The following is a 16,078-nucleotide window of genomic DNA, read 5'->3' on the forward strand; positions in this document are numbered from 1 at the left end:
CGTTGTGCTGGAGAAAGTGCAATTTCCTGGGCACATATTACCACATGTGGAGGAGTTGCTCCACAGTGTACTTATATTTTTTAAAAAAGTTTGCAAAGAAAATATCTGTTCTCAGTTTCAGATTTGATTTTCCCAGGCAGTGTGAGGCTCTAAGTGGGATTTCTGCAGATGAGACATTGGCTTGTTTAGTAATTACCCATTTTTATTCATGAGACAAAGACCATTGTAGAGTCTTAACAGCTTTTATTCCTCTCTCCTCTTTCACTTTCTCTTTCACTCCCCCTTCGCTCCTTCTTCCCCGCCCCTTTTCTACAGGGCCCTGTTCAGACCAATTTTATGACTCAAACTTATTATTCACAGAATACAACAGCTTGCTCCTCCCAGCTCCACTCACCTGCTAGAATGACCCTCAGGCAAATGTATCTGAGATATTCACTTCTGGCCTGCGAAGTCAAGTGACACCAAGGACCAATCCAGTGCACCTGGCTGATATAAAGACTCAGTCTCACTTTGTTTGGGCAACATCACTGAGGAGGCAGCAGATCCCACCTCTGTGTTTTTGCCTAACCATTTGCCCAGTGTGCTAGCCCACTGTATGGTCTGAGCATCTGACAAACCAATGCATATTCCCATTGTGTGAATTTGAATTCTTTGTGTTTTGTTTTCTTTTTGTAAAATTGATAAAGGGAGTCTGCTCTTTTCAGTCTCATTTTCTGGAGTGGCTAACACAGTTCTCCTTGAGCTGGCCATAAACAGGGGAGTGGGGAAAATATACAGTAATTTCTTTAAATACACCATTGTGGTGTTAGAGTGTTGAACTAGGACCTGAGAGACCAGGTTCAAATCCTTTCTCAGACAGGAAGCTCACTGGGTGACCTTGAGCCAGTGACTGTCTTTCAGCCTAAAGTACCTTACAGGGTTGTTGTGAGGATAAAATGGGGATGGGGAGAACCAAGGACACCATCTTGAGCTCCTTGAAGGAAAAAGGTAGGATAGAAATGTAATAACAGATTTTTTTTAAAAAATGATTATTTTATTTTATTGCAGGAAAACAGGGTCTTACTAGTCCTATCACCCATTTTCTGTAAAGCCACCCCTTCTCTCAGTTTGCTTTTAAACAAATATACCAGAAATTGCGAGGATGCATCTCCAATCTGACTTCTCCATTTATATTTTTCTTCATTCACTTAGGCTGCAGACGGGTGACCTGTTGTTGGCCTACAGCTCTCATCATCCTTGACCACTGCTCATGTTTGCTGGGGCTGATGGGAATTGAAGTCTAACACCTGAAGAGCCCCAGGGGTCCTGTCTTAGGCCTTTGGGCTAGCAAAGGAATTTACATTTGTATATGAACTGGAACCTGGAATCTGCATAGGTGTCCTCATAGTTCTCCAAAGAACTCAGGCACAGGTGCACAAGCATGCGCGCACACACACCCATCACAGCACTTTTATGACAATCATCCCATTTGCCACTTATGGCCTTATAACTCATGGCCATTATTTAAGAAGAAAGAATTACACAGCATCCTTATGCAGTTTGGGGGCTTATTAGATATGCTTGATGAGCAAAGGAAATTAAACATATCCTTTTCTTTCAGTAAAACCATAGCCAAATAACTCATAATTGGGAATGTGAAGGGATGGATTCACATTCAGGATCAGCAGCTAAAGATACAGCTGGTTATTTCAAATCAATGATATGAACCTCAGCCCTCCTGTCCTCTAAACGAAGAAAAGCCCAACTGGATTAAAGGTCTACTGCATCTATTTCAGCATTGGGTTTTCCAGACTGGCCAACCAGATACCTCTGGAGATTGAACCAGCAGAGCATGACGGCAACAGCTCTTCTTTGCCATCGATCCCCAGCACCTGGAATATAAAAGCATACTGTCCCTGTCATTTCCACTTAACTATTATGACTACCACCCATTGGTATCCACTACGAAAGTTCTTCTTAAAAAAAGAAAAGAAAAGTTGTGGTCTTCTTTCTCTTCTGGGTAAGGGCATGTCTGGAAACACTAAAACCAAGAATCCTACCTGTAGATCAGGAGTGGGGAACCACATGAGGGCCACATTCCCTTCTGGGCAACTCCCAGAAGACTCCCTCCCAGGATGAGGCCAGAGGCAAAACTGGGCGGAGCAATGAGCAAGTTTACCTGTGTGCAGTAGGCTAGTTTCTACACCAGCCTTTCCCAACCAGTGTGCCTCCAGATGTTGTTGGACCACAATCCCCATCTTTCCTGACCACTGGCAATGCTGGCTGAGGCTGATGGGAGTTGTGGTCCAACAACATCTGGAGACACACTGGTTGGGAAAGGCTGTTCTACACACACTCACAGAGCCCTCTGTATCATCCATATAGGGAAGCAAGAGGCATGATCAGAGTTCAAGGACGCCTTCGAGCCAAGCAAAAACACTCAAGGACGGTGCGAAGAGCGGTTAGGAGGGGATGTGGCTGGAGTGAGTCCAGAGGGCCAGAAAGAGACTATGTTGCTCTAGACCAGCCTTTCCTAACCTTTGGGTCCCCAGATGTTGCTGGACTGCAGTCCCCATCATTCCTTACCACTGGCTGTGCTGGCTGGGACTGATGGGAGTTGTAGTCCAACAACATCTGGAGACCCAAAGGTTGGGAAAGGCTGCTCTAGACTAACAAGCCTAACTGGAAACTTCTGGAATTCTTGGATGCATATACACCTACCCATTCCCTGCTACTGCATAAACTTTTCTTTTTGGCTTTCTCTTCCCACTTTCCATTCCTGCCCCCTTCTTTGGCCTGCAGGCTTCTGAGGCCCATACTTCTATGTGTCTCTCTTTGCACTGTCCCTTCATTAGGTTACAGCCGCTCAATCATGCAGCAGCCTAGCACTACGCTAAACATTCCTCCTGTTTTTGACAATTCCCCATCAATTTATAAGGAAGGAAATTGCAATGGCAAATGATCCAAGGATAGACGACATTTCAATGAAATTCTCACAGATGGGGTGCAGGCTTCTTGTGGCACTTACCTTCCTTCCAAGGGGTGCTCATGAGTTTCTTATCCTTTCTTCTGTAAACCTGCAGTGGGAAAATGATGACCTATGGGGCTAATTAGGCCTGCCAGACCTCCCCATTTGGCCCACAAGGCCACTTTGGCCAAGCCACTCCCACCTGCCCTACACCCGATGTCATATATGACTTTGGGTGTGAGGCAGGTAAAGCCACGACTTGGCAAAAAAGGGTTTTGCAGATCCTGCTGATAGCTGGGGTGTCAAAGCACTGCATTAGGCTCTCCGCAAACAGTGGCAATCAGATGATTGGCGGTTCTTTCAGAGAGCCCTGCTTGATGCTCTGAAGTCCAGAGAAACAGCTGATTGTCAAGGCTTCAAAGCATCACCCTGGTCCCCTGATGTCATTGTGACATTAGGTGATTGACAGGTGGGCATATCCACCCACCTGTCAAATGTTGCTGCTGGGGAGTGCCTCTGCCTGCTCACCCTCTCTGCACCCCATACATCTGCTGTGGAGGGTTGGGAGGAAACCCCATAACAGATTTAGGGGTCACACAGGGAGCAGAGACGGCAAGGAAGTTCCACTGTGCAGCTAAAAGTTCTTGTGCTAGCGGAGTTGTTTACTTGGGAACTGCCCAAAGATGTGTGGGCAAGGAAGGTCCAGTTCATCAGTGGCAAATGTTTAACCATTTCCCTCATCAATCTTTCCTTCTTTTAAACAAATCAGTTACTTCAGTCATGCCACAGTGCTGGTTTTAGTGGTATTTCAGAGCACCTGTGATCCTCTGGATCTGTGTGTGTGTGGGTGCCAATTTTTATCCCCAATTCCTGAAAAGGCAGTGCCAGCGGGCTCCTCAGACAGATGGGCAGTGCCCCTTTACACATCCCCCACCCCACTGCTTGCAGAAAAAGAGCCCCAGGCAGACAAAGGATGGGTGGGAACACAAAGTAGTTATTGGACTTAGTGGCTGAGCAAGGAGGCAGCAGTCATATTCCTTTAAGGGAAAAGCAGGCGGTGGCGGCGGCGGCGGCAGCAACAAAGGGCTCCGCTTAAAACAGATAAAATGAGAAGGATAAAAGCATAGACAGAGAGGAAATGAAAGGGAAACAGCTGAAAAATAGTTTTTTGCTTCTTCCCCAGGATTGTGTAGCTCCTTCTCTCTCACACAGGACTGAACAGGCGGAAAGAAATGGCCGCTTTATGCTTGGAGAGCAGAACATAGGACCTTAGGCCATAAAAAAAATGTTTAGTCTTAAGTAGGGGTGTAGTTGCCCAGGGTCTCAGACCCCTTACTTTTTTGGGGAGCAGAGTCCCCATGTCTCCAGCATCCTACAGGCCAATCAGCATGAAAGGGGAGTATGTTAGCTACTGAGAAGAGTCTGTTAACATACTTCCTTGTCCTTTCCTGCTGTCTGTAGCCAATCAGAGTGAAAGGAGGTGAGTCAGTCCCTGAGAAGACTCTTTTCAGCAGCTAACACTCTTCCCTTTCATGCTGGTTGGCTCTTGGGGATGTCCGTTGCTGTGGGAGCAGGCATTAACAAGGATCTCATTCACAATCCAGCAGCAAAGAGGGGGGAAGGGCATGGCTATCATGAAGGGACCCTGCATTTCTGAATTTGTCACTACACTACTGCTCACACAAAAATGCCAGAGACAGCACACATGCAACTGGGAGATACAGAGCATGCTTGGGAGCCAGTTGTAGCAACAGCAGGAGAAAAAGGTGACTCATGCCTCCTTGGCCTCCCCCTTGCTGTGCTTTTTTTGGAGGGAGGGAACAGACAATGGCACCCCCACCACTCCAGAGGACCACTGCTGCTATAAACATGGCTGAAATAAACCACCCCATAGTGCAAGTTAACAGCTGGTATAGCACAGTGGGGAGGAGAGCCTGGCTGGGAGTCCAGAGTCTGTGAGTTCAAATCCCCGCTCGTGTCTCCTGGGTGTCAAAGGCCAGCTAAAGATCATCCCCACAGTGAGTGGCTCAGGGGTTACGTGCCCTGCCACCTGTGCAGCCGTGGGCAAGCTGCATAGTCCCAAGGAGCCCAGTTGTCCCCCAGCTGGCAGTTGCAGACAAGGAAGGGGCTGGCTTGTGCAGCTGTGGCACGCTGAGCAGGCCCTAGCCAGCTGGGGAGGACTAGCCTCAGAGGGAGGCAATGGTAAACCCCCCTCTGAATACCACTTACCATGAACACCCTATTCATAGGGTTGCCATAAGTTGGGATCGACTTGAAGACAGACCATTTCATTCATAGTGCAAGTTAAGGGCTCAGGTAGATGCAGGACTGGAAAAGGGGCGAGGCAGTGGAGCGGCCGAGTCTGTGCAGGCACATTACAGGGAGCGCAGGATTGACATCACTGATGTGCTCACAGAGCCCTGACTTTGCCAACACCTCTCCTCTCTCCCTCCAAGCAAGCTGCAGTGACACTATTGCTGGGAGGCTCCTGCTGTGACTCCACCCCACCGGGTGAGCCACTCCTAGATGAAAACTAGCAAAGACATTTCCTGCTTCACTGGGGAAGGGAGTTAATAATGGGGGCACCTCTAAAGAGGGCCCATTCTTAGAGGCAGTTACATCTTATCATTTTTGGAGTCAGCCAGGCAAACTTAGTTTGATGCCAGAATGAGACTAGTGGAGGATCAGCCAGTGAACAGCTGATGTCACATGTATATCTGTGCCTTTTCTGATCATGTCAGTTTTACCTCCACTGCTTAGGGAGGACTGAACCATCATGCCCTCAGTCTAGACCAGCCTTTCCCAACCAGTGTGCCTCCAGATGTTGTTGGACCACAACTCCCATCTTTCCTGACCATTGGCAATGCTGGCTGAGGCTGATGGGAGTTGTGGTCCAACATCTGGAGGCACACTGGTTGGGAAAGGCTGGTCTAGATCATTCTTATCTTCCTCTGCCCCAATTCACCTGGAGCCACCCCCAAAGGGAACGAGGGGGGGAACATGTGTGTATATGAGGAAATAACTTCGCTTCCTGAGAGGGCAAAGACTTTTAACGCTTTACAAAAAATGACATAGATGAAAGGAACAACAGAGGAGGTAGACCCAGGGATGTTAACAAGGCATGGTGGAATATCACTGCCCACATTAAAACCCCACCTTTTAAAAAAGGTGGATCGCTAAGAGCACCTAGACCTGTGCTTTAGAACTAATCTCAAATGACATCAGGCAGGTGCCCTCGCTATATTATTTTAGCTGCCTGAAAATTTCTATTTCAGCAAACTTACTCAGACATACAATTTAGTCACCTATATTCATTCTGAACGGTTTACTGATTTTAATGAGTTTTTCTAATTATTTTAGGTAGATTTGCTTTTAATAGCTTTGTGGATTTTAGCTGTTTTATCTACAATGTTATTATTTATTAAATTTATGTCCTGTACCTTCCTCCAAAGGAGCCCAGGGTGGCAAACAGTACTGGGGGGAGGAGGAGGTAGGTGGCAGAGTATTTTATCAGCACTAAAATAATAGAATTAAAATGCCTAAAAACAGTTAAAAACCTTTCAAAAACTCCTAAAAGCAATCACCTATTCAGGATTGCCAGGGACAGGATTTTCAGCCGTTATTATGTACACTGCTTAGAGAGCTCTTTAAGCGGTTTATAAATCTTTCTAAATAAAAAATAAATAAAATAGACTGCACTTCTCTTCCACCTTTCTCAGAAAAGTTGGATTTTCTCCAGTGTGAGAAAAGATGGGAAGAGTGATAGAAAAAAAGATGTTTGATTTCATAATAATGTCATGTGTAAAAAATGAGTAAACAAATTGTGACAATTCTATACCAAACCCTCTTCTGTCTGGAAGAGCCCCATGAATTCAGATGAACTGAAGCCACAGCGCAGCAGCTTTGCAATGTTCACAGAATGGCACTTTCATAAGAACAGCCTGCTGGATCAGGCCAGTGGCCCATCTAGTCCAACATCCTCACAGTGGCCAACCAGATGCCTATGGGAAATCCAAAATCAGGACTGGACGCAACAGCACTCTCCTTTCCAACTTTCCAGTAACTGGTATTCAGAAGCATACTGCCTCCGACAGTGGAATCAGAACAGCCATCACGGTTAAGATTCAGGTATATTGTGTAACATTTGTCCAGGAGCAGATTTCAACTTCTCCCAAGAATGATTCACCTGACAAATGCATCACATAATAGTGTATCATATGGAACATAGGCTTTTGAATTTTGTTTAATGTTGCTGCTTCTTCTTTTAAATATGTGATATTGACTAACAAGTGAGAAAATTTTCTGGACTGATAAAATGCAACAGGGCCAACCAGAATTTATTTCTCTCTCTTCCAGCCCTTAACAAAGTGTAAACACAACGTTAGCATTTTAATTTACAATTTCAACACACGTTTTATAGGGGAGGGTAAATAACGATAACCGTCCCTTTTGGCTTTTTAGTACAGCACAAACTGGAGTAGGAGGGCAGAAATGGTCGTGCCTGAAGACAAGGAAATAATCTTATCATCACACAAAGCCTACTGAAGATGCTGATTACCAGCAGCACTATGCCAGTTTACATTTCTTCCAGTCCTTAGCTTTGAATTGGATAGATGGTATCTTATTTTTTTCCAGTGGGGTAGTTCATCATACAGTTCAGTTTATTTCATTTTTGCATACATGTTAGCACCTTCTTGACATTTTCCCCATTGTCCAAAGGTGCATTATATCCTCTCATATGTACATAACAGCTTGCAAGTGAAGTACAGGTGCTATATTTACAGAATAGTTATATACTGATGATCATGAAAGCGATTTTACATTTATATAGCACCTTTCATTCCAAAAGATATGAAAGAACTTTACAAAGGAGTTAAAACTTACAAACAACTTTCTCCACCAATTGGAATTCAAGCCAGCTATGGGCCAGATTTTTAACAACTATATTACAATGCATAGCCGTATTACAGAAAAAGTTTAGGCCAAGAAGTGACAGACATGTGCTTCTACTACAATTATGTCCAGAAAGCAGATTCTTTATCAGCTACCCAAGTCAGCACATGAAGAGTATGAAGAGGCCTCTAGAAGAATTCTGTGTGTTCTGAGAAGAACTCAGATGATCAGAACTTCAGTTTTACACATCATCTGGAATGTGGCAGTTCCGAAAACACCAATGGCACCTTTAAACCCATTGCATTTGAGGTCGTGCCTGTGATGACAACGCCACCTACTAGGTCGTTCAAAAGCAGTGCTTCCTGTGACACCTACGGAAATGGGACAATGCAAAATGAAATGAAACAAAAGTGTCAGGAACAGTTTATAAAAATGGCACATTTATTGCTACAGAACGGTCATGTACATGACGGCATCGAATAACTACAGATGGGAAACAGGTAATGGCCTACAGCAAGCTGTGTTTTTTTTTCTTCTTGAAGGAACTTCAGCACACAACCTGTCTGGACACTTCTACAAATCAGAAATACACCAAAAAACATGAAAAAATTGAGGCACTCAGCCACACATTGAAAACAAAGTGTAACTGTTTTAACGTTTTTTCTCTTTTTGTCCCTTTTATCATTTTCCCCTTTTTTTCATTTTTTCTTTTCTCTTTTTAACTGTTGCAGCTATGTGTACAATTGCAAAAAAAAATAAAATCCCCCCACTGCGCCCTACAAAAAAAAAAAAAAAAAAAAAAAAGCTACCATACAATTTTATCTCAGTAACACATGGTAAAATAACATCTTTTAAATAGTAAAATAAAGTAACAAACTTTTACTCAGAATGATTCCAAAAATCTATAAGGAAGAAATATTCAGAATCTGACAATACCCCCCTTGCAATATTCATGGTATAAAAGGATTGCTCCTGTGAAAAATAAGCCAAATATATTTTTTATTTTTTAAATTTAGGGTTTTCTTTTATCCTACTAGGGTGTACTACAGTCTATTTTATAGCAAAAAGGTCACTAGACAAACGAAGCTTTGTAACAAAAAGCCAGGCACTGATACATGGTAAATCTCTGCTTTTTTTCTCTTATCTTCACTTAGTTGCATCACAAGTAACAAGAATGAAAAAGGCCACAGTTCATATATTTTCACCATTACATAAGTCTATAATACTTGAAATGAGTATGCTCAAACCAGCACTGCACAAAGGTGAATCAATTTCAAGTCCCATGAGAAAGAATATGTTGGGTTTTTTTTTAAAAAGGAAGAAAACAAAATAAGCTGAAAAGGTCTTGGTACCCCATTGTGTCGGAATTCATCCCATTCCATCTTTAGGATCTCTTTTCTCACCCCTCCTACAAGTCAGTCAGTGGACAAAGTTTAATTTATTTGTGCTTTTTCTCCCCTGATGAATTCTCTCCATTCTTGGCAATGTACTGTATTGTTCGCTTTTTGGCACAGATTGAGCCGTGCCTATCAGACAGAAAGATGAACTTTGCAAATTCCACCCCATTCCGCCCACCACCCCATTCCCACCCACCACTCACCCACCAAATGAAATTAACAAACAAAACAAATCGGAAGACTGCATCGGTACAAGTTGCATCACTGGTTCAACTGACAGTTGTATAAACATTAGTGTTCCTTGCAGCTACACGAAAGACAAATGTATAAAAAGAAAAGAAAGTTCTAGATGAACAGATTTCCCTAATCAGCATATTCATAAATTACTTGAATGTGGAGGTGGATCGCTCACTAAATATTTGATAGGTTTCTGAGTGCTGTTTGTTATCATATAGCACATGCCCTCCTTGAATATTAAAGTCAAGCCACCCTCTGATCTACTAACAAGTGACAACTGCCACTGAGGACACCTGTTTGAAAACACAGAAGCAGCAAGGGCTAATCAGTTCTTGATGCCTTGTTTCTGATGGCCAGACTCGAAATTAATGCATAAATGCAGCAGCAGCAGCAACAAACAAACCGGGGGCAGGGGAACAGTGTGACTGATTAATTTTCAACTTTGAATTCCATTATGGAGCAGGATACCATACAGACAAGATTATCATTTTATACATCACTAACCTTTCTTCTGATTCTATGTAATCATCATCACTGCTGTTTGGAATCATACTCTGCCCTGAAAGAATGGTGATTTTAAAATGTCCATCCTTTTATCACTCAGGTTGTGTGATAGGATAGTTAAAGTGATCTTGACTCTGCATGTGTAAGGAGTGACATAATTGCTAGGTGATTAATAATAAAAACAACAAAACATAGTTATTTACCAGTCTTCTGATTGGAAGGCTTCTAATTATTAATGAAAAGGTTTTATATTCATTTCCTCCCTCCCAATACCCTCAGATCAGACTGTCACCTTTTAGTAATTTATGTGGGCAATACTCAGTGGTCTTATAGATTGAATTGGGGACTTAAAATCTTGATGACTATTGACATAAGTAAATCGAAAAAATGTCAGCGGATATGGCACTTGATGTCCATTTGGTTTATTCAGAGTTTTATCCTAACCTCATCTTCTGAAGTAACAACTTCTCCCTTAAATTATTTGCATTTTTTAAAAAAATTAATCCTAAGCAATATTAATATCCTTTAAAGGAATCCTCTAGCCTGTTCAAAATACAAGTATTTAAAATAATTGGGATTACCATACCCATTCACCTAAATAAAGTATGGCATTCGTAATGAAATGTTGTTCTGAGTTAAACTAACATGGACTCTGTTCTGTTATGAATGTAGTTATAATGGTTTCAATCCACCTCCACATCTGAGAAACTTATTAACAAATAAAAGCATTTTAAATTTTACTGCTACTGAACATATTTACAATTTTCAACACACACACACACAGCTAATCAAAATGTTTATGGGTATGTAGAAGGTGGTTCACATGGTAAACTATCATATTTGTTCTTCATGTTTTTCAGAAACATAAAATTCAGATTCGCTTATCTCACTATTTCATGAGATTTTGTTTCAACCAGTTTAAAAAAACACAAAAAACTGATACAATGTATTAAAACACATAATAACAAGAGTCTACATGTAAAAATATAACTTTTACATACACAATTTCAAAATAATGATACGTTTGCCATTTTGTTGCATAAAATTTACAAATGCATTTTTTTCATTACTACGTAACTGGCAAAACAGGAGAACAGATGGAACGTCTAGACCGTTTTCAATGGACTTATGGCATTTACTCAGTGCTGATAGGTGGAAAATATACTTGAACAGGGAGATTTCATTTAAAAATACATGCCAAGTTTGTGTGGCTATTAAAAAACAGAAGCTGGAACAGGAGACAAAAGGGTGCTGACAAAGACTTCATTGGGAGAACTATCTTTTAATTGTTCTATATACCAAAGTCGATCTTTAGAAGATACTCTATGGATACTAGTTCAGTTGTGCCCAAAGCTAGTTATTGGATGAGTTGCTGTGCCATAGGTTTGATCTATGCTTACAATTATATATATATATATGTTCAGTAAAAACTTGATTCATACTGGCCAGAGAAATACTGTTCTACTCCCCCCTCCTCAAAAAAGTGCAACTTGTTGCTTTAGAACGGGTAAGGCTTGTTCTAATGCTGCATTACAATTGGATATTGGCATTATTTTCATAAATGAAGGAGGAGGCAGCAAATGGTCTGCCTTTCAGTAATCCACTTTTTAAAAAAAATGTTTTTTTTTTAAAAAAAATCAAAATCTGTCATACAACCAGCAATTTTCCCATTTGTAATCCCCTCCCCCGGCCAAATTTGACCATGTATTCTGAAATGCCTCACTCCACACTGCATTTAGGCTAACACACATTAAGTTAACACTTCTACTGGTTTGTTAAATCACAGCCACCTTTGATTATGTTATGTTTTCGATGATATAAACATTGGAAGGCACAGTGGTAACATTGTAGCATTCTAACCTTGTACCTCTGAAAATTCCAGAAATAGGGTCTAATGAGAGCAACATTTACGATTCAGACCAAAAGCAAAAACAAAAACACCCCACAACTGTTTGGAAACAAGTCTCAGCAATGCTGCTTGCAGTTCATCTGCACATGACGCGACTTGTCGAGTCCTGTATTCTCCCAAAAAGACTGAAGAAACAACTCTCAACTTATTAATGAATGATAAGCAACGTCAAGGTCAGCATTTCATCCTGAACTGCCCCTCCAGCAACAGAGTTGGCACTACAGGTTACAATAAAGAACTAAACGGGGAGAGGGAGAGAAGTAAGACAAAGAAAAAAATCCTTATTTACAGTAAAATCTTTTTTTTAAAAAAGTTAATCAGTACTTTTGTTTTTTACAGGAGCAAAAAAGTTTGAAACAAATGAACAAAAGCTTACCATATTCACTAATTTTAATATATATATTTATATATATATATTTATATATGTGTGTGTGTGTGTGTGTCTCATAGGTCTATAAGATCCATCTGTTCCTCCTACCCTAAGGAATGGCTAATGTCATCACTTCAGTTTTCATTAGGACGTTTGCTGGTTTTGTAAATATGTGGGTCGCAATGCTTCCCTTTTTAATATCCAGTAAATATAAACACTAGCTGACTAGTACACCAACAAAAACGTTCATTTTTTTCTTCAGAAGTACACTTTTCATTATTGCAAGTTTACAATTTTTAAATTAAATATTTTTTTCAGACTTACAAATTAATTATATTTTTTTTCCAAAAGAAGTTTAGGCACAAATGCATTGTCCCACAGTGTGGAGAAGATTGCCATTCAGTCTCTTGGCTGTGCATTTACAGCTCCTAACATACTGCTTGAAACATTCTGAATGATATGTTGAAAAAAGGCGTCCCTCAAGTTGCACTTTTCTTTTTTGTTTGTTTCGAAATCGGGAATGCTGAAATCTCTTGCGTCTGTGATTCGTAACTACTCAGACTTGTCTTATTATATTACAAAAAAGGGGGTTAAGTGTTTATGTGGGTTTAAGATAATACAGCTGTTAAGGAAGTGGTCTCTGGTTTACATAAAGAAAATGTGGCAACTTGGACCTGGAAAAGAAGTGAAAAATATTTAGGTCAACGAAGGAGAGCAAACATTGCAATTATTATTCTTATTGGTTTTATATGCAACTGTATTTTAACATGCCTTACATGTCATTTCTTAACAATCCTTTACCATATCATTTGGGGGTAATTTTTTATTACCATGTTACAGATATGGAAGTGATGCACTCGTGTGATGAAGATAGACTGGTTCTCTCAGATCCAAGGTGAAAATCAGCCCCTCCTGCAACCCCACTAACTCTGAGGAGGCAAGAAAAGGAGGCCAGATGCAAAGCTGGCATGTTGGGTGTAGAGGAAGCAAAGTAGCACGGCCCAAAGAGTAGCACCTTCCCTGATGCCTCCGCTGTCGCTTGGCACCTCTGCACACCTAGGATATACTGTGGGTTTGACTGATTGATGGTCCAGGTAGAACGCTTTTTATCCGGCTGGCTTAAACTGTCCATCCCCACCTATGCTACGCTGTCCTGAAGGTGAGGCTGTCTGTAGGGTGGATGTCAATCCAGGACAGGTGCACGGTGAGCTTCAGGGACGTAAAACCAAATCAAACCAAAAAGAAATATAACAATTGGGTGAGTGTGCTGAGCCATCTACTAAGAAGGAAGGAGGCTGCCTTGGACCTGGTCCTTTCAAGGTTGCAAAGCTAGAGGAGACAACAGACAGAAACGGGACCTCCAGCTGGGGTTTGCCTGGCTCACCCACACAAAGTTGCAAGTGTTGGGGGGGGGGCGTGACACCAGTAGGCTGCAGCAACATGACACCCATGAGTGGCCAAGGGTGGATAAAAGACTAGCTATCAATCCTGAGCTGCTTGAGCTCATCGAGAAAGGAAAAAGTATAAGGAAGGAAAACCCCTTTACTGTACCTCCATCTGATAAAGCACATGCATTGAAGGAGGAAGTTATTTTTGCTAGCCTCTTTGTTCATTGCATATTATTTACAGTTATGGTTGTTGCTTGTTAAAATCCCAAAATATGGTATCTTGTCCCTTTATTATAAGGGTACAGGTGCAAGGATCCAGCCAAGGTGGTGCTGAATCACTATAAAGTGGGGTGGGAGATTTAGAGTGTGGCATGGCAATTGGGGAGGGGGAGCAGCACCCTTTTATTGTCCATGCTTCTTCCCCCTGAACAACTTGTTAAAGGTGTTATTCTCCCTGACGCTGATCATCTCTGTTTGCTCCACTGGGAGAGAAACAGCTGAATAAGGAGCAGTTTCAGGAGGCAAAGGAAAAAGGTTTGCCCTGTCCCCCTTTGCCCACCCACTCATGTTTTGTAGGAATCTGGTGGTGGCTCAACGCACACACATATCTTCTGCCATCGTGTCTACTTTTGGCTCTCCTATAAATGCATTCTCTTTATGAAACGCTTGAGCATGCTTAGGAAATCAAATCTGGGTACAGAAAATCGGAGTAAATTCAAAACATGTAGGTGCACTTATTTCAGAATATGCAAAGGGGATGGATTACATGAAAGCATGTTTCGTGTCAAATCAAATGCAGCTTTTTACATATCAAGGAGAAGGGTTCCTCTAAGATGTAAATATACTCTCTGAGCACATATGCTTCTGAGCTGCCTCTTGGCTCTACATTTGGAGGGCCAGTACTTCCACCTTCACTGTAACCTAGCCCTCACCTCTTAAGACAGAGGTAGCCAATGTGGTACCCTCCAAATATTTATTTATTTAATATAAAATGTATACAGAGGTTTTCACTTCCACGGGGAACTATCAAAGCAGTTCACATACTAAAACCAACAATATGCTGTACAATAAAATCTAACCAATAAAGCCCAATTAATAAAATCAAAATGGGGGAAAAAGCACAGAACCAATGCCAAGAATGAGATAAATGGTGAGGAACACACTTGGATAAATGGATACATTTTTAACTTCTGGCGGAAGGCATCCAAAGTCTTCACCTGCTTGATCTCAACCAGGAGGCCATTCTACAAGGTAGGTGCCATACTAAGAAAGCCCTTCTCTGAACCTCAGGCAGATGTACACCTGTACATCATGGAATGACCAGCAGGACCTTCCCCGCAGATTGCAGTGGCCTGGCGGCCTCTATGGGAGAAGGCAGTCTGTCAGATAGTCTGGTCCTGAGCTAGTGCTTGGATAGATTGCAGTAAATGAACTTGCCTTTTTTTTTTTTTTTTACATCTGTCCCATATGATTAGATGTGTCGCCCATGCCTGGGTGGGGTCCTGCCAAAGAAAGCGGAGGGGGGTCTGAAGATACTTTCTCTTCTTCCCTTCTTTTCAGACATGCTGCTTTAGGATTCAGATTCCTTTCTGTGGGATTAAAATGAAAGGGCATTTTAAACAGGGTTTAAACATGGTACCAGATTACTTCATATTCTCAACATGACATCTTCCTCACCTTTCACTTTCTATCTTCAGTCTCTCAGGAATCCCCATTCTAATAACAAAGGGCAAACATTTCTGTTTATCAGAACTTGATATCTATGATTATTTTATATTTAAAGCATGCCTTCCCTTGTTCTGACCTAAATCCTTGTTCATCTTGACTTGTAAGCATCTAGGACAGAGATGCACCTGCATATTCAGTACCAGATCCCTTAGAAGAGAGGCGTAGAACCTTTGGGCCAGTTAGGGACCCCAATTTAGCCCACGAAACTACCCCCACCTGTTGTACACCAGATATCATATGTGATGTCAGATGTTGGGAAGGTACCAAAGGTGCTACAAAGGAACAATTTAGAGCTTAAAGTGAGCTCTGGATTGCTCCTTTGCTGGAGCAAGGTGCACTCCCACGACCCATCAACTGATGGGCAGTGGGAGCGTGCCTCACTCCACTAAAAAAAGAGAAAATCTCAATTTTAGCCGTGGTTTCAATTAAAAATTTGGCAGGTGGGCAGGGCAACCCATCTGTCAATAATCTGACATCATCATGATGATGATGTCTCTATGATGCCAGGTGATTGACAGGAGGATTGTCAAGGTTGGCCTGGAGGGGTGGGGACTCTCTGGGCCACAAAGCTTTCCCAACCTTGCCTTAGGAAATGGCTGAGCTTTACTACTGCATTCATTACAGGTTTTTTTAATTGTTCTGGGAATCACTCCGGTGTTCACTATATGAAAAGTGGTGTATAAATGATTTTAATCAATAATACAA

General features: G+C 41.9%; 1 protein-coding gene across 20 annotated transcripts in view; it reads right to left on the reverse strand.

Annotated features, from left to right (window-relative positions):
- Window positions 1–7,273: 7,273 nt before the first annotated feature.
- TCF4 (transcription factor 4) overlaps window positions 7,274–16,078 on the reverse strand; it is a 522,418-nt gene continuing 513,613 nt past the window's right edge. For 18 of the 20 annotated variants that reach the window (XM_061614994.1, XM_061614968.1, XM_061614986.1 and 15 more), the window contains 2 exons: window positions 15,083–15,234; window positions 9,444–12,931 (listed from right to left, as the gene is read on the reverse strand). In XM_061614994.1, coding sequence (XP_061470978.1) covers window positions 15,098–15,234 — 137 coding nt within the window. In that variant the 3' untranslated portion in view covers window positions 9,444–12,931; window positions 15,083–15,097. Of the gene's footprint in view, window positions 8,212–9,443; window positions 12,932–15,082; window positions 15,235–16,078 lie in introns of those variants that run through there. The other 2 variants (XR_009761187.1, XM_061614925.1) reach the window with 2 other exon arrangements.

The sequence above is a fragment of the Rhineura floridana genome, chromosome 1 (assembly GCF_030035675.1).
Source record: "Rhineura floridana isolate rRhiFlo1 chromosome 1, rRhiFlo1.hap2, whole genome shotgun sequence".
In the NCBI taxonomy this organism is placed as follows: Eukaryota; Metazoa; Chordata; class Lepidosauria; order Squamata; family Rhineuridae; genus Rhineura; species Rhineura floridana.